Source organism: Culicoides brevitarsis, chromosome 3 (genome assembly GCF_036172545.1).
Source record: "Culicoides brevitarsis isolate CSIRO-B50_1 chromosome 3, AGI_CSIRO_Cbre_v1, whole genome shotgun sequence".
NCBI lineage: Eukaryota > Metazoa > Arthropoda > Insecta > Diptera > Ceratopogonidae > Culicoides > Culicoides brevitarsis.
The window spans coordinates 12,445,651-12,469,850 of record NC_087087.1 but is presented as its reverse complement, the minus strand read 5'-3'; the positions used below and the strand labels follow the sequence as shown (position 1 = coordinate 12,469,850).

At 27.1% G+C, this 24,200-nt stretch overlaps 1 protein-coding gene across 1 annotated transcript; it reads right to left on the bottom strand.

Moving 5' to 3' along the window:
* Positions 1 to 4,985: 4,985 nt before the first annotated feature.
* LOC134835205 (galactosylgalactosylxylosylprotein 3-beta-glucuronosyltransferase I-like) lies at positions 4,986 to 5,885 on the bottom strand. The gene has a single exon (XM_063850074.1). The coding sequence runs from the start codon at positions 5,883 to 5,885 to the stop codon at positions 4,986 to 4,988; it is 900 nt and encodes a 299-aa protein (XP_063706144.1).
* Between the last annotated feature and the right edge of the window lie 18,315 nt (positions 5,886 to 24,200).

Here is a 24,200-nt window from a genome sequence, read left to right as displayed (position 1 = left end):
TCAGCTGAAAGTTGGTTATGAGCCTCTTGTAGATCATGTGAGGCGAATGAAAGTGATGAAAGGTTAAATGGAGGTCAATAACGGGATGATCCGGAGATGTGAAATGAGATTTTATTACCGCATTTCGAAGAAAAAATGCGGTTTTACTTAATTTTTGTTTAAATATCATTAGTTTTTGATGTTTTTTGTCAACTATTTTTTGATATAAGACAAAAAAGTTGAAAAATTTTCTAAGCCACGCTTTTTATAAAGAGTCTTGGATTTTTAAGGCTCTAATTTTGTTTTTATTAAGAATTAAGACGAGAAAATAAAAAAACGCAATCTTCTGAAAAAAAAATTGTTAAAACATGAAAACATATAAATTTTTTTAGTTTAATTTTTAAAAAGTAAAAAAAAACGAAATATTTATGTTAATTTTTGAAATTACTGTGTCAATTGGCATTTTTGAAAATTTTGAAAATTTTTGAAATATTTCATGAAAAGAAAATTAATTTCAATTTATATTTATTTTTTTTTTTAAAATACCAAATAATTTTTTAATATTTTATCTTATTTATGCTTCCGAATTATGTGTTATTATTTTTTTATTTTAATTTTTTTAATTTTAAAAATTCTTTTAAAAAAAATTTAAAAAAATAAGAAAAGAAGGAATTTTCATTACTTTGACTTTAAAAAATAATTTGAAAAATATGTAAAATTAAGACTTTCAGAGATGTGTTTTAACGAATTTCAGATTCCAAAAAATTTTTTTTTTTTTTTTAATTTTTATTTAAAAATATATTTAAAAAAAATACAAAATATAAAAATTTTAATTTTATTAAAAAGCGAAAGCCTTGTGGTAACTAAGTCGAAAAATTATTAATTTTTTAAAAAAATTAATTAAAAAATTCAAATTACTGAAAAAAAAAGAAGGAATTTTATTTTTTTTTGACATTAAAAAATTATTTGAAAAATATATAAAATTTGGACCTTCATAGATGTATTTTAACGAATTTCAAATTCCATAAATTTTTATAAAAAAGTTTTTGCTAAAGCCTTAAAAAAATATCTATTTTTGAAGTTGAAAACTTCTTGTATCATAAATAATTTTTTATTAAAAAATTTTTTTTAAATTACTTTTTTAAAAAAAAATAAATAATTGAAAAATATTAAATATAATAAAAACAAAAAAATGAAAAAAAAATTTAAATTTGTAAATTTTAAAATTAAATATTTCGACGAGACGAAATTTATTTATAATTTTTAAATTTGCACTACGTTTAAAAATATTTTTTTTTAATATTTAAAAAATTTTTAAATCAAAATAAATATTAAAATAAGGCAAGTACAATTCCAAAATTTCAAAAAAGTCGTAAATAATGTGAAACATTTTTTTGGAATTAATAAAAAATATTAAATTTTAAAAAAAAAAATAAATAAGGAACAAAAATTAATAAAAAAATTAAAAAATTTTTTAAATTAAAATAAAATTAAAAAAAAAAATAAATAAATAAATTATTAAAAATTTAAAAAAATAATTTTAAAATATTTAAATATTAAAAAAAAATAATTTTTAATTTTATTAATATTTAAATGATGATTATAACATCAATTTAACAATTTTTGAAGTATTTTTATATTAATAAAATAAAAAATTATTTTTTTAAATATTCAATTTCTTTAAAAAATTTTTATTTAATTAAATTTAATTTTAATTTTAGAATTTAATTTTAGTTTAATTTTAATTTAAAATAATATACTGAAAAAATTTTAATTAATAAAAAAATATCAAATTGACCAATATGAAAAAAAAAATTAAAATTTATATTAAATAGTTAATTAAAATTAATTTAATTAAAAAAAGTATTTATTTCCACAAAACCTCGAACAAAACCTTCAAAAGTTGTCTCATCAAAACAACTTTTCCCGGTAAAATCCAGCAAAATAAACGGAAACATCTCATCTCTTCCACACTTCAAGGCCATAAATAGTTTTGTCACCATATTGCGGCAAGTACTTCTCGCCACAAACAAACAAAACTTTTTCCAACATTTATTGTCATTAACCAAGACACAGTTTATTTAGCAAACCACAAAACCGGAATGAATGGCACTTCTTTCCTCTCCTTGTCTCCCTTTGCACACGTCATCTGTTGTTAATAACTAATCAACGAGTTGTGTCGCTTTCCATCCTTTCAAACGGGAATTCTTGATTAACTTTTTTTTTTCTCATAGACAGAAATTTTATTTTTTTTTTATCTTACATTTTCCACTAAACAAACACCTGACATTCACTCACTTTTTTCTCATTATTCTCATTTACTTTCAGCGGCACATTCAACACGTTTCCTCGTTACGTCGACGACCGACAGAATGACGTGCAGCTTGTAGTTTTTCACTTTGTTTACATTTTATCATCTGTTAAGGGAGAAAATGTTCGGAAAATTCTTTTTTTTTTATTGTAAATAATGGCAACGAGCATGCTTGGGAGAGAGTGACTCAGTTACTCACAATTTTTGGAACTCGTGATAAGGAATTCGTTCGTCAGTGTGGAAATGTTGTCGGACCAAACAAGGAGGAAATTTTCTTCGGAGCGCGCGAAATTTTATTTAAACACATGAGTTTATAGTTTTTGATCCTCATTCGATTTTTAGTCGGCGACGAAAGTGGACGTGAAAAAAAATTAATAAAAAAATTAAATTAAATTTGTGAAAAATTATTTTAAAAAATTAAAAACAGTAAAAAATTTAAAAAAATATTAAAAACTATTAAAAATAAAAAAAAATAAAATTTTATTAAATGAAGAAAAATTATTAATAATTAAAAAAAAATAATTAAAAGAAATAAATCATCATTTACGAGAAGCGGAGCGAAGAGAAGAGTAAGTATGACATCACTTTATCATAATAACTCGTATCCAACGGCGGCGGCGGCACAATGATGATTACGAGAATAATGAAATAACTCTCACATGAGTCAATGCACACGACAATAAAGACGAGAGACGACGACAATGGCAAAAAAAAGTATGAATGAAATATATAGGACATCATAAAGAAAGAAGAAAAGATGAGAAAAAAATAGAAAAATAAAAAATCATTAGATAATATCGCACGATACAAAATACGTGACACGACACATGACTTGACTTTCTTTTCTCGCCTGCTCCATGCAGCTCATGCACATGTGAAAATTGTGTTAAAAAACAAAAAAAAATGAAGAAAATCGAATTAAGTACTTTCTATGACGAATATAAAGTTCATTATATACGACGCACGGGGCGGCATTCAACTAGATCAACATTGACTTTCTTTTGTGTGTGAGTTTTAATGGGGAGAGTTTATGTTTCGCGATTAAAAAAATTAAAAATACATAATAAGAAAATCGCAGATAATAATTGAGGAAATTTAAATTAAATTTTAATCCAAAATAATTTTTAATTTTTGAAAAAAAAAATCTGTTAAAGAAAAGGAGTTAAAAAAATTAATAAAAATAATTTAATGAACAATTTTTAAAATAAATTTAATTTTAAATAAATTATTTTATTTTTTTTTACTTCATTTAAAAATTCTTAAATTTTGAGTCAGAATAAAAAAAAATAAATAAATAAAATTTCATTAACATTTTTCGTTTTCACCTGTTTTCATAAATTTTTGTGAAATTTTTGAAAAATTTTCTATTTTGAAATTTTTTCAAACTAGCTTTTTATTTTATCATCTCTTAAGTCTAAAAATTTACTGACATTAATTAAAATATTTCTTTTTTAAATTTTTAACTTGAAATTATTTAGTCAAAAATTCGATCAAATTTTTTTTTTGGATTAATTTATTTAAGAAAGAAACAAATAAATATTTCAAAAAAAAATTTTTTTCCCTTTCCTATTTTCGAGAACTAATTTTTTTCAAATTTAGGCCGCTCCAAATGAAAATCAAAAATAAAGTCCGATGCCCCATTTTAAAAATCAAAAATCCAATGGGGCAAAATAAAAAAAAAAGTTAAAAATTCTATCAAAATTGATCGTTTTTTGGTGTATTTTCATAATTTTTTAAGACATTTTCAAAAAAATTTATAAAAAATTTTCAATTTTTAGTAATTTTTGTATTAAAAATCGTATTTCAACATAAAATTTTCTTTTAAAAATTATTGAATATTTTTTCAATTTTTTTTGGCAGTTATTTTTTTTGAAATTTTAATTTTTCAATTTTTAACTTAAAATTGATCTAAAATCAATTTTTAATTTGAAAATTTCAAAGAAGATTATTAAAAAACAACAAAAATGTTGATTAACGATCAAAAATTGCTAAAATTTTGTCATTTTGTATGAAAATAAGTATTTCAATTTTTTTTTTGTTTTCCCCCCCTTCATTTTATTTTCAAAAATTTTGGACTTTATTTTTGATTTTCATTTGGAGCGGCCTTAAAAAAATTATTAAAAGTCGTAAAAATCTTTATGGTGCAAGAGACAAAATATTCGAAAAAATGAGGTTGAAAAATTAAATTTAAATTTAATTATTATTAATTAAATAAAATATTTGAAATAATAAATTAATTAAAAAAATTAATTAAAAATAATTTTATTTAATCAATGAAAAATTTATTATTTTTTATTCAAACCAATTTATTTCAATATTTTATTTTTAATGATTAATTAATTAAAAAATAACGAAAAATTAAGAAAGTGTTTTTGGTAAAAGGACTTATTTCCACTGATGTATTTTTTTATAAGACAGAAATCAAAATTTTAATAAAAAAATTTTTTAAATTAAATAAAAATAAGGATATAATAATTAAAAGAAAATTAATTTATATTTAAAATTATTTATTTTTATTTTTTAAATTTTTCAAAGTTTTTTAAATAAAATTCTAATATTTTTGATTTAGAATAACTATCTAAGTATTAATATTAAATAATTTTTTTTAGATAAAAAAAAATTTATGGAAAATTATTGCCTTGCTTTTATTTGAAAAAAATTCAAATTTTGGTAAAATTTTTTTAATTATTGAACATTACACTTCCAATCCATAATCTGATGCTTTGTGATATTTATTCACATAATTATTTTCCTGCTCCATACTCGGCTTCTCTGTTCTCGTGTGCCAAACCCAAACTTCCGTACACAAATTCGCCAACGGTTGCAATTCACTCCTCTTCGTCACTTGTTCCAAAATATTCGATTCCAAAAAGTTTCCCTTTGCCTTAAAGTTGAATTTGGCATCCGGATTTTTTTGGAACAAATCTCCCGAAATTGCAAATGCCGCCATATCAATGGGAAACGCTCTTCCCGGCTGCCACATTGCACCAAATCCCGAAATAGTTCCATTCGGGCTCACAAAGGGTCTTTCAACCTTCAGCCCTCCAACTAATCCCACGGGCCAAACTCCAACGCGACCTTCTTCGATTTTCGCCATTTCATGGAAGAGTTCGACGCTGTACGCGTTGTCGTCATCCATGAAATAAACAATTGATCGTCCGCCCTTTTCCGCCATTCGACGCGTTACAAAGTCCAAACCGATGTTTCGTTGAATGACGCCGCGTGGAGTTAACAAACGATTTGTGCCATTTTTGGGTTTTTGATCGTCGGGCGTTTTGCCGATAAGTTGAACGCTGCGATCGGTGAGACCGCCACGATGCAAGATGCCTCGAACGAGCTCAGAGGTGCTGTTGGCATCTTCGACGAGGACCCAAAAGACGTTCGGCACGAGTTGGAGACAATGCGAAAGACGTGTCAAGTCGGCTTTTTGGGTGAGGCGATAATACGTCGGAGTGATGGCGTAAATCGTTGGAAGGTCTTCTGTTTGTTTTTTCAATATTTTTCCGGAAATTTCGCAATTATTTGGTACGTTGAACCAATAAAAGGAACCAGCACCGAGAATCAGCAAAATAAAGTAACGTAAGCTGGCAATCATTTTAGTTAGCGCTTCTATACTAAAGTTATATTTTTTTGTCAAAAAAAAGTCTCAAAGAGACGTAGATTGATCAAACACTTGTATAAACATTAATTTTTTTGACATTTGGCTTTTTTGCTCATTTTTTGCGTGTTTTTTGCTACTTTTCGTATTTACGAAAAAAAGTGCTTTAATTAAATTCCTTAATTGTTTTTTTGGACACTTATTTTTTTTAAACTTAAGTTATAAATAAAATTTTAAGACAAATTTAAACAAATAAATAAAATTCAAAACAGTTTGAATGAAAAAAAACTGTCTGAAACTTAATGGGCCATCTGAGTAAATAAAAAATTTGAGTTGAGTTTGGAAAATTTGATTTAAGGTTCTACAAATATTTATGATTTTTCAAGGTCAGCTAAAAAAATAGAGTAAACTAGAACAGTAAACTTAATGTATTTTAGTAAAAGTAACGTTAAGTCAACTTAAGACGACTTAAGAACTTAATTTCATAATTGTGAAAACTTATACTTAAAGTTAAACTTACGAAACTTTTTTTTAACTTAAACGCTTAAACTTAAGTTCAGAAACTTAAAAAAATATTTTGACTTAAGATACTTGAATTAAACTTAAGCTTAAGAAAAAGTTAAAATAAGTCGAAAGTCAAATATTTTTTTAACTTTTCGAACAAACTTCGAAAAACATCATTTCTACAGGGTCAAAAGTACTTCAAAAGTAAAAAAATACAATCTAAAAGCTTTTGTTTAAGTAAATGACAAAATTAAGTTGACTTTAGACTTAAAAATAAAAGCCAATTAAGTTGATTTACTTTAAAATAATTTATTTTTTCTTATGTCAAAATCTTAAGTTAATGAAGTCAAAATTAAAATCTTAATTTTTCTAAAAATTTCAATTATTTCATGATTTAAATTTTGACTTCATTGACTTAAGATTTTGACATAAGAAAAAATAAATTAGCTCAATTGGCTTTTACTTTTGGCTTTTAAGTCAAAATTTTAAGTCTTCCTTAAATTTGAGTTTTGACTTAAATTATTTTCCAACCTCTTGAAAATAAAATTTTTTCGAAGTTTGGCTTACGACTTATTTTAACTTTTTCTTAAACTTAAGTTATCTCTTAAGTCAAAATATTTTTTTAATTTTTTAAACTTAAGTTCAAGTTTAAAAAGTTTCATAAGCTTAAGTTAAAGTCATAAGTCATAAAAGTTTTTTTTGTCTAAAAGTATTTTCGACCTTGATTTTTTTTTATTTATAAAATATTTTATAAATTAATTTAACGTTTTTTTTACTTAAGTCAAATTAAGTTAAGTAAGTTTGACTTAAGTCAAAACTCAAATTTAAGGAAGACTTAAAATTTTGACTTAAAAGTCAAAAGTAAAAGCCAATTGAGATAATTTATTTTTTCTTATGTCAAAATCTTAAGTCAATGAAGTCAAAATTTAAATCATGAAATAATTGAAATTTTTAGAAAAATTAAGAAATAAAGTTAAGTAAGTTTGACTTAAGTCAAATATACTGACTTAATTTACAAAATACTTCATAAATTAAAAAAAATAATATTTTTTCATAGCTAACTAATATTTAAGCTTAAGACTTAAAAAAATTTGGCAGTACTGAGCCTTAAAGTTTTAGTTAAAAAAAAATTTTTTTACAAAACATTCGCGAGACATGAACTCTTCACAATACTCATCTGTTATTGTTCCGAATGAGTGTTCAGTGTCGGCGTTAATCGAATTTCGCTCATTTTTGTTTCGTTCGTTTGTTCTGTCCCGAAAGACAATAGAACAGACCAGTTCGTATATATCTTTATTATTATTTTTATTTCATTTATTTATAACTCATCCCTCCTCCTCTTTGTGCTGCCTACCAGTTTATATTGCCTCGCAGCCATTTCCATTTATTTATATTAATTGTGTGTGTTCATTAGAATTAAAGTTACTTATCATATGCGATGTAATTGTTTCCGTGTTTGTGTGACGACAAAATGGTGATTTTCCGAACGACAAAGCGAATTACCGCTGTTTAGGATTAAATTATATCCGTTTAAATGACCCCCTTTGACACATTCGTTGAAAATTTAATCACCAACATGACAAAACAAATATGGAACAATTTATTATTATTTGCATTTTGTTGATACTTTCACGTGTTTCGTGGTAATTGTTTTGTTTTTATTTTTTGTTCTATATTTGAATTGAATTTATTTGGAAATTGATGCAAAGCACTTTCATGCACTTTCGAGGGAGTGTGGAACAAATCTCACGATTCTTAATGAATTCAACAATCCTCTTAAATGTTGTTTTATTTATGAATCAACACAACTCTGACATTTTATTTCCCGGAGAAACTCCAACCACAACGGCATAATTGTCTCTGGGACGAGGAATTTTTTTTACGAAGAAGTTTGCCAACCCAATTATTTTTGTGTGCTCTTTTCCGTGTACGGAATGCAAATTGTGTCCTCCTTAAATTTGAGTAAATACCCATGGAATTGAATTCTCGAGAAAATACGCAAAAAACAACAAGTGACGTCCCAATTTCCATATTTTCCGTTTTACGAGTAATTAGTTTAGATGATTGAGTAATCACCGTGTGCTTTAATGGTATTTTAGCACATAATCTGTGGAAAATTTTGAAAACGGGAGAATAGGAAGAAACGCACACGTGCTTTGCAAAAGACAATAGTTGCAGGCAATCTTACTTCGTCGTAATTGACGAGAAAGCAAGGGAGCGGAAGTTGTCAAAATTAAGGCGGATGCAAATATCAAAAAGGTTTCACGTTTCGTAAAAAGGAAAATTTTTCAAAGGGTAAGTTTTAATATCTTAATTTAAATTTTAATAAGTAAACCTTCACAAAAGATCACAAGCAAATATCAGCGATGCAAGTGACAACTCAAAAAAACTTTAAAAATTACCGATTGAATCAATTTATATCATCAAATATGCAATACAATATTTTTATTCAACCAGGACTTAAATTTATACAATAAATGACATTAATTAAAGGGACTTGATTACTAACTAATTATAACATCTTATATATAGAAGTACAGAATCACAGCTCACGGTTCTTCTCTCATTTGGCGGTTCGTGTGTCGCGCAACAGGCATTTGACATTTTGTGGAGTTTGACGACAGATAGACATGAAACGAAACATAATAAAACGATAAACAGCCAAAGCGCGCCAGAAATTCAAAAAAGTTTATTCCAGCCAACTCCAGTCGGCGAACTATATCATCAAATTTGAAGTTCTAAATGGTTAACAAGAATTCTCCGTAAAGCATCAAGACCAAATGGATGGAAGAATGGTAATGGATAGTATTTAATCAGGGCACCAAATCATAAATGAAGATTTACAAGTTGTTGAAATTGCAGCTTGACATCAGCAAAGATCTTGATTCTAAATGCAGGAAGAACAAAGCCAAGTCAAACAACATCGCTTACAATTTATAATACATCGCCTGGGAGAGTCACCTATACATGTGAAATACTTAAGCATAATGATCGACGAGAGACTAATATTGGATCTGAAATTAGAAATGTCGAAGGCTCGATGGAATCCATCGGATGGATAGATGTTCAAGTACTTTGAAAACTATAAAAATCTTGGAGCTTACAATAGGACTCAAAAGCGTAGCCTCTGAACGTGTATTCTCAAAATCGGAACATTTTGTTAGGCTTGTATTAGCGAAGAATTTATTAACGCAATGATATTCCTTTAGTACTGCTTCCTTATCCTGACTTAATTTTGAAAAAGACCTTTTTAAGTATTTCATGATACGAAAGAAAAAAATTTGGACAAGGAAACTAAGTTGATATACAAACCAACAATTCAACCCCATATAGATTACAATGGCACTAGAAGACTTAGAGTCGCTATAAAAGATCTGCAACAAAGTATTGAGAGCCCTATTACTACGAGATTGATTTGATTTACGTAGAGAATTGTCTCTTTGGCATTGGCCAAATGACGTTGATTTAATCCACTAAATAAATCTTTTACCCCTTGAAGGCATTAATTTAACTCTTTGAAGAATCAATTTCATCTCTTATGTAAGGTATTAAATAGAATCAGAGGTCAGAACTGGAATATTTTTCTAAAACTACAAAATTACGTAAAACATAAACTCACCTAATTGGATTGTCGAAACAATTCTTTTGTGATTCCAATTTTTATTTAGTCCTTTTGAGAGTAGAGAATTAGTAACCAAGGTATCTATGGCTTGCTATCTTTCTATATGTCAATGACACAAATTCATCCGGAAACATTTTGCTCACTTGCATCACCCTAATCGTTGTAATAATATTATTAGAAACAACAAAGTTGACCAAATTTTTCCACATAGCTAATTCATCATATTGAGTGACGGATAACATTTTCCCTCCTCTTTAATTGAATCAAACGGGAAAAGTTTAGTCTTCATCTCCCAACACGTCATTCATTCCAGCCACGTGTTTAATTTCGCCAAAAAGTCCCTTAGCGCATATATTAGCTGCCTCTTTGATCTAACGAAAAAAAAAGTTCGATATTTTCCAATAAAAAAAAAACTTGAATTTTAAACGGAAACGTTGTGCTTGACTTTGAAATCAAGTTTCTCATTCTCTCGTTACGTCTCTCGGGAAAATGTAATATCATAATGTCGGCGGCAACGAAGACGACGACGACGGCGTGTGCGGCGATGTGTGCGTGTTTTCCATCAATTTTGCCTTAATTTACCGTCACAGTCGCTATTTTTTTACGGTTGTCGTTGAGTCGCATAGCAGATTTGAGGTGACATGGGTTCGGCCAAAGGAGGAATTTTTTCTTTTTCGTTGTTGGTTCATCGTTAAATCAGACATATATCCTCCTAAATGATTGTCGAAATTTATTGATTTCATTATCGTGTTATCATTGTGTGCGATGCCATCGACGAACATCGGTGTTCATTCAATGTCAAAGCACTTGAACTCTAATGTAGTCACTTGTGAGCATCCGTTATAACATTATTTATTTTCATCGGAGGCAATTTTGAAATTGGAAAAAAAACCAGCGAATGATAATAAAAAGACGACGAACATTTATTATCTTGGCTTTCGTCGATGTGTATTTGCGGCGGTATATGTGAAGACAATATAATGGAAAGAAACTCATATCAACATATCTTTGGCATTGTCAACAACGGTATATTTTCCGGTGTTTGTTCGCTGGCGGAATGGCAGAATGTTAGAATGCTGAAAAGAGTAAACAACGAAAGGAATTTAATGAAAAAAACTATCAAGGCTTTGTTTTTTTCATTTTCTCGTTGATGCTTGATTGAAATTGACGAGACGGTAGCGCAGTTCATTTTGTGGATTATTTTTAATCCGTTTTTGTGGAATTATGCGGTTTCATATGGAGCATTGTTCGTGCATCCGCTTAAAATACTTTTCATGGATTTTAATTTGAATCCATGGGAAGCAGTTTCTGGGAACTTTAATTTTAATTCGAATTGAATGAAAAACTTTTCAAGAAGAAGAGTTTAAAATTAATTTGAGTTCATTCAACCGAAAATTTTTCGTTTACCTTGCCAACAAAGTCCATAAACATTTCGAAGTAAAACATTTTTTTTCAAGGAATTTTTTTTTAAAGGAAAACAATTCTTTAATGTTGAAGAAAATTCTTTGATTGATAAGCTTTTAAGTCTCAAGAAACATTTTTTTTTTGATGAAAATTATTTTTGAAACCTTAATGGAGCAAACTTTTTTTTTACAAAACTCTTTTTTATTACTTTCTCAGTAAATCTTCAAGCAACCTTTTAAAATTCCATCATATTTTGTTAAATTACGCATTTGCCCCGAACTAAACAAAGACAAAAGGAAAAACGATTCAATTTCAACCAAATCACAACTTTCGGAAGTGAACAATATCAAATTTCCTTTGAAGCAGTTAGTTTATTCATCGCCATTTACAAGAAAAGACAAATCAAATTCCTTCCTTATTCGAAGTCGATCATTTGGTTCGGAATCGTCGACATGACACCTGACCCATTTATTATTCCTTTTGATGTTTTTTTTTCCTTTAAATGTTAATAACACACAAATGTTGTCAGTTTGTTCAAAACAGACAGAAATCGATTTCTTTGAAATTTGCATAAACACAAAGCATTGAAGGAGAGACAGAACATGAAGTGTGAACATCACATCTAAACACATTTAATTGGAGGCACGGATGAAAGGAAATCATGGATCTTTTTGTGTTGTTGTGACATTTTTATTCCAATTAAGGTAACAAAATAAGTTAAAAACAAAGTGAAAGACGGCTCAATGCTAAAACATATCGATTTTATGTGGCAAAGGTATTTTTGTTTTGTCATAGCTGTCTATCTTCTTGGAAAAAAAATCCTTTTTTTTCGTATGAGGAAGTTTGTTGTGTCTTTTGCATGGTTTAAAGCTATAAAAAAAATAAACAAAACCAATTTAAAGTGAATTATAGCCAAAAAGTAGCTAAATTTGTTGAACTTCTTTGTTTCGCTTGATGCTCATTTTACGATAAATTGGTTTTTAAGCATTAACCAAGAAATTGTGGAGACGCCTGGTTACAGTTGCAAAGCTGATTATGTCAAAAGTTTTGATGGGAAAATGCGGTTTTGTCGCGACAATTTTCCGAGACTCAACAACTGTCAAATTATCATCGCTCATTCCATTTGTTTGTCACTCATCAAATATTCTGTAAATAGCAAGATGAAGAAGAGTTCATTTCATGTTTAAATAAACTAAAGTTAAAGTTAACTAAACGGATTGTAAAGTGGCAAATTTCTCTCAAAAGTCTCAAAAGAAATTTTTAAAGTCCAAGATAAAACTTTAAGACCTCAAGAGGAAATTTTAAAACCTCAAGAGAAAATTTTAAGACCTCAAGTGAAAATTAAAGAACCTCAAAAGAAAACTTTAGGACCTTAAGAGAAAATTTTAGGACCTCTAGAGGAAATTTTAAAACCTCAAGAGAAAATTTTAAGACCTCAAGAAGAAATTTTAAAACCTCAGGAGAAAATTTTAAGACCTCAAGAGAAAATGTTAAGACTTTAAGAGACATTTTTAAGACCTCAAGTGAAAATTTAAGACCCTCAAAAGAAAATTTTAGGACCTCAAGAGAAAATTTTGAAACCTCAAAAGAAAATTCTAAGACCTCAAAAGAAAATTCTAAGACCTCAAAAGAAAATTTTAAAACCTCAAGAGGAAATTTTAAGACCTCAGGAGAAAGTTTTTAAGACCTCAAAGGAAAATTTTTAAGACATTAAGAGGAAATTTTAAAACCTCAAGAGAAAATTTTAAGACCTCAAGTGAAAATTAAAGAACCTCAAAAGGAAACTTTAGGACCTCAAGAGAAAATTTTGAAATCGCAAAAGGAAATTTTAAGACCTCAAAAGGAAATGCTAAGACCTCAAGTGAAAGTTTTAGGACCTAAAGAAAAAAATTTTAAAACTCAAGAGGAAATTTTAGGACCTCAAGAGGAAATTTTAAAACCTCAAGAGAAAATTTTAAGACCTTAAAAGGAAGTTTTAAGACCTCAAGAGAAACTTAGAGCTTCAAAGTTCAAAATTTTTCTCTCTTCATTCCATCACGAAATGTTGAATGCACAAAAGAGACTTGAAACACGAACAATTTGCGCACATCGTGACAACTCATCCAGATGGAAATATGTAAATATTTACATTGACGATTAGAAATCAACGCGATTGCTTTGAATGAAATCCTTGAAAAATTTTAAACTTCCTCGGAAAATTCGCTGTAAATATGCGAAAGCGACGAGAACGAATTGAAAAGTTAAACAAAGTCATGCAAATGTTGTAGAAATTAGCGCGCGGTTACGAATTGATTAAATTTGTGACAAATTTTTTTTTCCATCGACGCCGTCAATGTCATCAACGTAATGAGATTTGGGAGGATTAACGTCATCGTCAAAGAGTGAAAGAAAGAAAGAAACAAGAGAAAGCGTGCGATAAAACTCTCAACTTTTTAAATTGAATTGTGTGAAAATCAAATAAAAGCAAAGAGGATGGAGAAGTGGTTGGTACAAAAGCCGTTTTGTCGTCAAAAACCTCGGTACAGCGCGGTTTTTTCCTTTTGTACATTAAGAGTGTCAAGCCATCGTGAAAATGAGATTAACAACGATATCATTAAATACGATGCACAAAAAAGAACAGAAAAAACGAGCGAATGGCTTTGTAGCTGCATTAAAATGTCAACAAATTGTTGATTTTATGTTTTATTTTTGAAAATAATGTTTTCCATCAATTTCTCTAGGATTTATTTTTTCATCATGGGAAACCGAAAATATTCGTAATTGCAGGATTAACCGCAAATGTTTTCAATCGTATTGATGAGTTATTGCAATGTTTTAGAGGCAATTTATGATATCACGAATTAACGAAGAGAAAATTTTAAGACTTCAAGAGGAAATTTCAAGACCTCCAAAGGAAATTTTAAAAATCAAGAGGAAATTTTATGACCTCAAAAGGAAATTTTAAGACCTCAAAAGGAAATTTTAAAAATCAAGAGAAAATTTAATGACCTCAAGAGAAAATTTTAAGACCTCAAGAGGAAATTTTAAGACCTCAAGAGGAAATTCTAAGACCTCAAGTGAAAATTTTGAGACCTTTAGAAAAAATTTAAGAACTTGAAGAGGAAATTTTAAGATCTCAAGAGTAAATTTTAAGACCTCAAGAGGAAATTTTAAGACCTCAAGAGGAAATTTTAAGACCTCAAGAGAAAATTTTGAGACCTTTAGAAAAAATTTAAGAACCTGAAGAGGAAATTTTAAGATCTCAAGAGAAAGTTTTAAGACCTCAAAAGGAAATTTTAAGACCTCAAGAGGAAGTTTTAAGCCCCAATAGGAAATTTTAAAACCTCAATGGAAACTTTAGCAGAAAACTTTCAAACTAAAAATTTACGTAATTGCAAAATAAACCGCAAATGTTTCCAATCGAATTCATGAGTAATCATTGCAATATTTGTATAAAGCCATTGTAAACAGTCCGACTCACAGATAAAACAGAGAGATGAATGCCCTTTAATTCGGTAAACATCGAATTTTTGCAACTTTTCGCAAACACACACACGGCAACAAAACTTAATTGACTCGACGCGACTCGTCACAAAGTTTGTTTGGCAGCACCACGAGGGAGAAAAAAAAGCCTGTCATTGCAATTGCAATGTGACAAGGAGAAATATGTTTGACAATGAGAAACGACGACGACGATTGTTTATGTTTGAAACGCGAGAGCACCTGTGTTATGACGAAAAACATTGAAAAATAATATTTTGTGAGCCTTTGGAAACCGCCACATAATGTTTTCGCAGTTTTAATAATTTCTTTCTTTGACTCTAGGCACAAAAATGTGAAACGTAGCGAGTTTTCGTAACGAAAAACTTTTGTTTAATTAAAAATAAAAGAGCTCAGAATAAACTAAAAAAAAAACTTTCGTATATTCTGTGCTCTCTAGAAAACCGTATTAATGGCATAATATTTTCATAGTTTATTTTTTAAAGCGCATTTCGGGGAATGTTTTTATGAAAAATGGAAAATTGTCTATGGAAGCGGAAAATGAGAAAAAAAAAGTTAAAATTCATATTTAAATAATTTTAAAGTTGTGAAAAATGTTTAATTAGATTATTTTTGATACTTTTTATAAACTGAATTAATGTCAATGAAATTTGAGCCAAATAAACTTTTTAAGTTTTTTTTTTAAATTTTAATTTTTAAACTTTTGTAATTTTTATAAAATTTTACTTTTTATAAGTCTCACAGTTTTTTATATATTTTTCTTTTTTCCTAATTTTTTCATTATTTAAAATTCCTTTGAGATTTCAAAGCTTTTTCAGAAATTTTTTAGCTCCTTTTTCTTAATTTCAACTTTTAAAAAATTTTTTTCGTTCACTTTAATTTTTTTTTTTACAAAATTTTTGAATTTTTTTTTTACTTTACATTTTTAAAAACATTTAAAATTTAAATACAATTTTTAATTGATTCAATTTTTTTATAGTTTCATCTTTTGAAATTTCTTAATTTTTACAATTTTTTTTTGTAATTTTTACTCAAAAAAAAAAAAAAAAATAAAATAAAAAATAAATTAAAAAGCGCTCTCACCTGCCATTTTTCACACGAAAAACTTCCTCTCCGCATATTAAAAATTAACGAAAATTTTCGTATATGTGCCACGATAGCAAAACAAACAACAATTATAATGATAATAATGCCACATAATGTAATCAAAAAGTTTGACACAATAATTTGACTTTTAAAAATAAGCGACTAGTGTTCGCTACATTCTGACGCACGAGACTCGAACCAACTCGAAAATTCTCTCATCACTGAATAAACAAAAAATAAATTTTAATGACATTTAAATTAGTTTTTGTGTCAAGTGTGAGTGTGAGTAAAAACGCGTTGTAACGAAAAATTTCATATTTGAAGAAGAAAGGAAATTTAGCACCGTTAATCGTCGAAATTTAAAATAATTTTACACATTTTTAACTGCCATGTAAATAAATGTTAAGTGGCAGTTTATTTTCAATTCTACTCGTGAATATTTGAATTTTTTTTAGTATGCAGCCTGCATTGCACCCGCATCCAATAAATATTCTCTTCTGCAAATAAAATAAAAATGAAAAAAAAAATAAATAAATCGATACATGTTTTATTATAAAATATCATGTATGAGAGAAAAAAATTGTTTGCACAGAGGATCTTCAAACATGCAAACATATTGCTTGACTTTGCTCGGTTTGGCATTGTATCTTGCAAATGAGAAGAAAATATAAACAGTGCGGTCTACGGTTTCTATGGTAAAAATTTCGATTTAGCAAGAAGCATAAATAAGCGGATTATTTCAGAAATTTGCCTGCACTTCAAACTTCTTCGGTAAACAAAAAAGAATGAAGCGAAAAAATCAAAAAAGTAAAAAAAAAGTTGAATTTTATACGATTTTTTGGTACTTAAGACGCTGCTTAATTAATTTTTTTTATTGAAAAAAAAAATTTAAAAATATTTTAAACCTACGGTTTTTTATAAAGCTTTTTTTAAAGACTCTTAAAAGTTAATGAACATAATAATACTCTTATAATTTGAGAAAAAAAGAAAAATGTCAAGATATTCTCTCGAATTTTTAAGGTAATTAATAGAAACGCCCCAATGCACATTCTAAAATTTTGTTCCACATGCACATTATGAAATTTTGGTCTAATGTATATTCTAAAAATTTATCTTAATGCAAAATCTGAAACTTTGCCCCAATGCGCATTTAAAAACTTTTCCTTAATCCATTATCTTAAATGTTATCCCAATGAACAATCTGAAATTTTTCTCCAATGCACAATCTGAAGCTTAGAAAAATGCACAATCTTAAAATTTTTTTAAACTCACAACTTGAAATGTTGCCCCAATCCACATTCTAAAGTCTTGTCCCGATGTAAATTCTAAAATTTTATTTTAATGCAAAATTTAAAATTTTGCCCCAATGCGCATTTAAAAACTTACATTTCCACTATCTAAAATGTTGCCCCAATCCACAATCTGAAGTTTTGTCCCAATGCAAAAACTGAATTTTTCCCAATTGTAAAGCTTGAGATGTTGCCCCAATTCACAGTTTTAAATCTCATCCCTATGCACAATTTTAAATTTCACTCCAAAAAGAATTTCAATATAGCATATCTATAAATTATTAGAAAATTTCTCGATTTCTCGAAAATTTCACAAGAATTGCGATCTATGAACGAAAATTCTTGAGCATAACTAAATCGAATAATATTTCGAGAGAATTGAGATAATTGGATTTTAACAAAAGGACCAAGTACGAGACAAATTTATTCATGTCTTTCTATTTTATGGAAAATTATTGTTATTAAAAGCTATTTCGTCTCACATGATGCCGGATGTTCAACAAGACGAATTCTTGGCATTTTTCCACCGAACAAGAATTTATGCATCCCATTTTTGTGTCATAATTACAATATTATAGAACGGCGATAAGTCATGTGATGTGACCTTTAAACAACTTTTTTTTTGGCTCGTGGGTGCTGTTCATTATCCAAACAGCAAAAAAAGGCGAACATCATGTAATCGGATCATTTTATCGCGCAACCGAGCAAAAAAAAATTTTTTTTTTCCAAAAATAGTTGGTACAACTTGTTATACAAAAACCCATAAAATTCATAATAAACTTTCATGGCATTATATTGCATTGAATGAGAAAGCAAATACCTACTATAATTCCTACTAGATAAAAAAAACATTGACAACTATTTTAAACTTTTCGACACACAACCACCACACAGAGATAGAGACGGGATTTGTGCAGTTCGTAGTAGTTTGGTCTGCATTTTATTTGCTTCATAAAGAGTACTTCAGAGAATTATAACAGAGCAGCACAAAATGATCACCATCATAGTAGTTGTCGAAGTCATTGGTGCCCAGTGGATATTTTGAATGTTTTTTGAGGTTTTATTTCAACTTAAAAATTTGAATCAAAAGAATCGATTTCTTGAAAATATGATTGAAAATTATTAAAAAACCTTTTCGAGATAAAAATCTAATCTAATTAATTCAAACCAAGCAAAAATTTAAGTGAAATTTCAAAGAATCTGATTCAAGGTTAATTCAAGGTCAAAAGTTTTAAAGTGTGTTATTTAATTTTTTTTAATTAATTATTTTTTTCTAATTTAATTTAAATAGTTTTTAGAAAGCTCAGTCAATTTTTGTATGGAAAATCAAAAATTTTCTAATTAAGAACTCTGAGCTTTTTAAAATTTATTATTTTCAAATTACTTAATTATTTTAGTCGAACTTGTTAAAACTTTTTTTTTTATTTTTAGCAATTTTTTAATTTTTCATTAATTTTATAGCTTTGAAAAAAAATTAAAATTTCAAAAAGGACCAATTATTAAAAATTTAAATTAAATAAAAAAAAATAATTTAAATTATATAATTAATTAATTAATAAAATTAATTAAAAAAATTAAAACAATTTAATTAAAAATTAATAAAAAAAATTAAATTAATTTTTTTATTAAAATCAAACCAATGAGGAAAACCTTCAAAAAAGACACAAACTTCCCACTGGGTGCTCGTATCACCCAAAAATGGACGAGAAGAGATTTTTCGGGACACATCCGTAAAATATAACAATCATGATATAATATAATGACAATCAATTATACGGCACATGACACTTAAATGCCAGAAACAGATTTCCCTCCAATTTTATTTATTTACGGACAATTGTTGGGCACAAAAAAAGATAATTTTAAATTAAAATTGAATTTTGAGGTTGATGAAAATGTCTCCCAAAATAACAATTACACTCAAAAGTACAAATTAAACTGAAATAAAAGGCGAACGCCTGGTTACTTACTGCGGCTAATTGAATGATGTTGTACAATGAAATTAACTTTTGTTTCAAATTACTTTCGTCTTGATGATAATTAAAGATTGTTGTGCACACTCAACAAAAAAAAAGATGAAGGAGCAAAGTTCACAAAGTTTAAAATTAAAAAATTCATTTCTTGAAGACGAAGAAGAAGATTGGAGCAAGTGGAAGACGATAACGAAAAGTTAAATAAAAGATATTTAAACTTCTTCCAAGAATCCACCCATTTATTCTTCGATTGCCTTTCTATCCTTTTTTGGTGTATTTTGTCTTACCGGATAACCGAAAGTTGTTGCGTAGGTGATGTCAAATGTACGGAATAAAGTAAATTTGGTGAGATAATTACGAAAATTGATAATTCGTGTAAGCGCATTTTAACTGAAGATAAAATTCTTTATTCAAAGAGAATTTAAGGATAAAGTTATCAAGAATTTTTTAAAGCTTTATCGATTCTAGAAGTTGTAGAAATAATATCAAAACTTGTAATGAGAATGTTCTTGATAACAAAGTTTTATTAGACGATTAGAGTTTGTAAAATCTACGAAAAATATCAAAACCAGTAATTGAAGAATTTAGACTTAGTTTTTATGTCAAATGTTTTATTACTTTTCTTTTACAACTTGATGAGAATTTTTCCATTTAGAAAAACGTTTGAAAATTGTCAATTGTATGAAAGTGTGAAAATGTTTTAAAAAATAATTAAAAATAAAATTCTGTTTAATTTATGATGAAATTCACTGACAAGAGGAGCTGAGTTACCCAAACTACAATCAGAATAAATCCTGTCATAACTTGTAAAATATTGAACATGGATCGGATGTTAGGAATAGATTAACATAGACAACATCTTTGGTTTCACAATAATATGGAAATCGATACAGATGAAGAAAAAACAAATTTTCTTATCGAAGAGGAAACAATAAGACTAAGAAATAGATGATAGAAGATGATCGATTTTTACCATATTGGTAATCACGGATTAACATGGATTTTAAGAAGAAGTAATTCGTTTTGTTATACTCAGTGGAAGATTTATCTTAAGAATTATATAAGACAAAAACTTTAGGTTCTGAGGAATTTATAAAGGAAAATTATTCATAAAATGAGTTGACTTTAAGCTAAGTAAAAGCCATTAAGACAAGTCAAGTATGGTCGTAAGAATTTAAAGGAAAAAATTTTTTTCAGTTTCAATTTTTTGGCAATTTTGAGTTGCAAAATGATTAAAAATGATAAATTAGAGCCCTCTGACAAATTTTTATCCATTTGGAGCAAGATTTGACAAAAATCGCTTTGACAAAGTTTTTGACACAGTTTTTGATTTGGTTTTTCACTTGATTTAGTTTTCAAAACAAAACTATGTCAAAGGAAAATTTTTTTTTCAGTTTCAATTTTTTTGCAGTTTTGAGTTATAAAATGATTAAAAATGATAAATTAGAGCCCTCTGACAAATTTTTATCCATTTGGAGCAAGATTTGACAAAAATTGCTTTGACACAGTTTTTGACATAGTTTTTGATTTAGTTTTTCTCTTGATTTAGTTTTCAAAACAAAACTATGTCAAAGGAAAATTTTTTTTCAGTTTAAATTTTTTTGGCAGTTTTGAGTTGCAAAATGATTAAAAATGATAAATTAGAGCCCCTCTGATAAATTTTTATCCATTTGGAGCAAGATTTGACAAAAATGGCTTTGACAAAGTTTTTGACACAGTTTTTGATTTAGTTTTTCTCTTGATTTAGTTTTCAAAACAAAACTATGTCAAAGGAAATTTTTTTTTTCAGTTTCAATTTTTTGGCAGTTTTGAGTTTTAAAATGATTAAAAATGATAAATTAGAGGCCTCTGACAAATTTTTTTTTGGTTTTATACAATGGCTTTGACACTGTTGCATAGTTTTTTCCTGGGGAACAAAACTATGTCAAAGAAATTTTTTTTTTTCGATTTCAAATCAAATATTAAAATTCTGATCCAACCAAATTTTCTCCTGCGTATTTCCAAATTTATGTTCGTCATGTTGGCTCTTCTCAGTAGATCTTGATTGGGTTTTTACAACTCTGTTGCCAGGATATGCCCGATCCAACCAAATTTTCTCCTGCGTATTTCCAAATTTATGTTCGTCATGTTGACTCTTATCAGTAGAAGTCCATCTTTCAATAATTTGGGTCAGGTATTCTATCAAATATTCACTTGTATTGCACTTTTAACATATTTCAAAGCATTTCTTTTAAATTCTTCAACACTATCACAATCTGTTTCATATTGTTTTGACATATATTGATTAAAATTCCCATAGCTCTATGCCAAACTGATCCTTGTTCATTGTATGATATTCCTTGTAATGGTCTCAAATTCACACTGTTACTAAATTTCCATTGCCTTTTGACTCCCATTTTTTTCAATTTAACAGACAGACCTCCTAAAAAACAAATTTAAATAAAAACTAAACATTTTGTAATAAAATAATAACAATGTTTAAAGGTGTGGTGCTGTGGTATTTTATGGAAATTTTATTCATACACGTAGGATTTGTTTGTTCGGGAAACCTCCATATACCGAACGTAACTCCAAAGAAATAATATAGTTATCATAAATAATGGTTTATGACTTGATGTACTAAAAGATAAAAGTCTTAACCGTTTTTCATCATGTTTATCTGCATTAACATATTTTTAATTAAAAACACATCTAGAAACAGTAAAAAGTCATGTTTCTTCGCCACTAAAGAGTAAACTGAGAGAGATTAAGCTCAACTTTGAATAATACATAATTAAATAGTTTTTTTTTTATTTCTTTCACTCTTTTTCTATTTTTTTTGTCATGTAAAAAGACGACATCAATGTGAAAGAGGGATGAAAGGAAATAACAAACCTTGTGTAAACAAGCCTCCGTAATTAGTAAAACTATTAAAAGTTATATCAAGACATCACAAATAATGAAAGTCTCGGTATAAAAGAAGAAATAATTATTATTATTATGACGGGAGAGAACTTGCGACGACGAACGATGTCGAAGAAGAAAAAAATATAACGCTATAAAAACAGCAGGCAAGCGCTCACTTCTTTCTAATAGTATAAATAATGAATGTTGTTGTTTGTTTGTTTGAGCAGGGCGGTGGCGTGCCAAGGCAATGATGGCAAGAACTATACAAACACCGCATCGCCGCCGCCATCCATCGCATCGCGGAAAACTTTGATGCAACATCATCGATGTTAATTAAAGAGTAATTTAAATGGGAAATGTTTCTAAATGACGCTCATAATTAACAGAATATTGATGCACTACTTGCTGCTAATTGAAATTTCAATTAATAGACTTGATTGCGTCATGTGACTGCGCAAAAAAAAAATTAATCCCGTGGAACGAGGTTTTGACTCCAAATGATGAAAGCAGGGTCGGAAACATTTTAAGTCAAAAGAAAACTTAATGCTTTTGCTTGAGATCTCAACATTTTTAAATTTTTTAAAATTCTTAATTTTGTCTCAAAATTCAAAAATAAAAGCTGAATCAGCTAATTTATTTTTTTCTTAAGTCAAAGTCTTAAGTCAATTAAGTTAAAGTTAAAAACTTAATTTTTCCAAAAAATATCAATTTTTTCATGAAAAATTTTTTATTTTTGCCAAATTTAGTCTTGAAGACAAGAATAAAAAAAAAATTAAATTTTTTTATAAAAAATTATATTTTTTGAAAAAATAAGTTTTTTATTTTTACTAAGTTGACTTAAGACTTTGACTTAAGAAAACATAAATTAATTTATTCACCTTTTACTTTTGAGACAAAATTAAGAATTTTAAGAATTTTGATTTATTTTTAAGCAAAAGTATTAAGTTTTCTATTGACTCAAAGCATTTTCGACCCTGGATCAAACTTCATAAAAAATTAAACTGAATATTCCTTCTTCATGTTTTCTGTTCAAAAAAAAAAAAAAAATAATAAGAAAAAGTAAAGTTTCCAACTTTTATGACATATTATAATATGAGTTTAATGGGGAAGAAAAGTTTATCATTTTTAGTCTCTTCTTTTTTTCTGCGTCAATCGATTTTCTTCTTTAACAGTTTTGTCTTTTTACTTTCACTCGTCGTCCTTCGCATCAAAAATTATTTTCGTGTCACTATGCAAAATTATAATCAATCAACAAGCAGTTTTTTTTATGGGACATTGACGATAAAAATATTGCAAGAGATAAAATATTTATTGTGATTACACGAACATGCGGCGTAGCTGGTGTTGGGCTATATTTAGCTTGTGATAGACAACATTTTATTGCCTATAATTAAACGTTTATCTTGTAACGGAGATGATTTTGATGAAATTTTTGATTAGAATTTAATTCGAGGGAAAAATTCCGATAAGGTTCAAGGAAAAATATTTAGAAGTTTTTGGAAAAAAAATCTTTTAGTTTTAAGGAGACTTATTTAAATTGTAGAAAAACTTGATTTTAATTTTAATTTTAATTTTAATTTTAATTTTAATTTTAATTTTAATTTTAATTTTAATTTTAATTTTAATTTTAATTTTAATTTTAATTTTAATTTTAATTTTAATTTTAATTTTAATTTTTAATTTTTAATTTTTAATTTTAATTTTAATTTTAATAATTTAATTTTCATTTTAATTTTAATTTTAATTTTTAATTTTTAATTTTATAATTTTAATAATTTTAATTTTTAATTTTAATTTTTAATTTTAATTTTAATTTTTTTTTAATTTTTTAATTTTTTAATTTTTAATTTTAATTTTAATTTTTAATTTTAATTTTTAATTTTAATTTTAATTTTAATTTTAATTTTAATTTTAATTTTAATTTTAATTTTAATTTTAATTTTAATTTTAATTTTAATTTTAATTTTAATTTTAATTTTAATTTTAATTTTAATTTTAATTTTAATTTTAATTTTAATTTTAATTTTAATTGTTTTTAAATGTTAATTCAAAAAATCGACCGTTAAAA

Excerpts from the sequence above, each read along its gene's own strand:
- LOC134835205 (XM_063850074.1), bottom strand. The coding sequence starts at position 5,885 with ATGATTGCCAGCTTACGTTACTTTATTTTGCTGATTCTCGGTGCTGGT.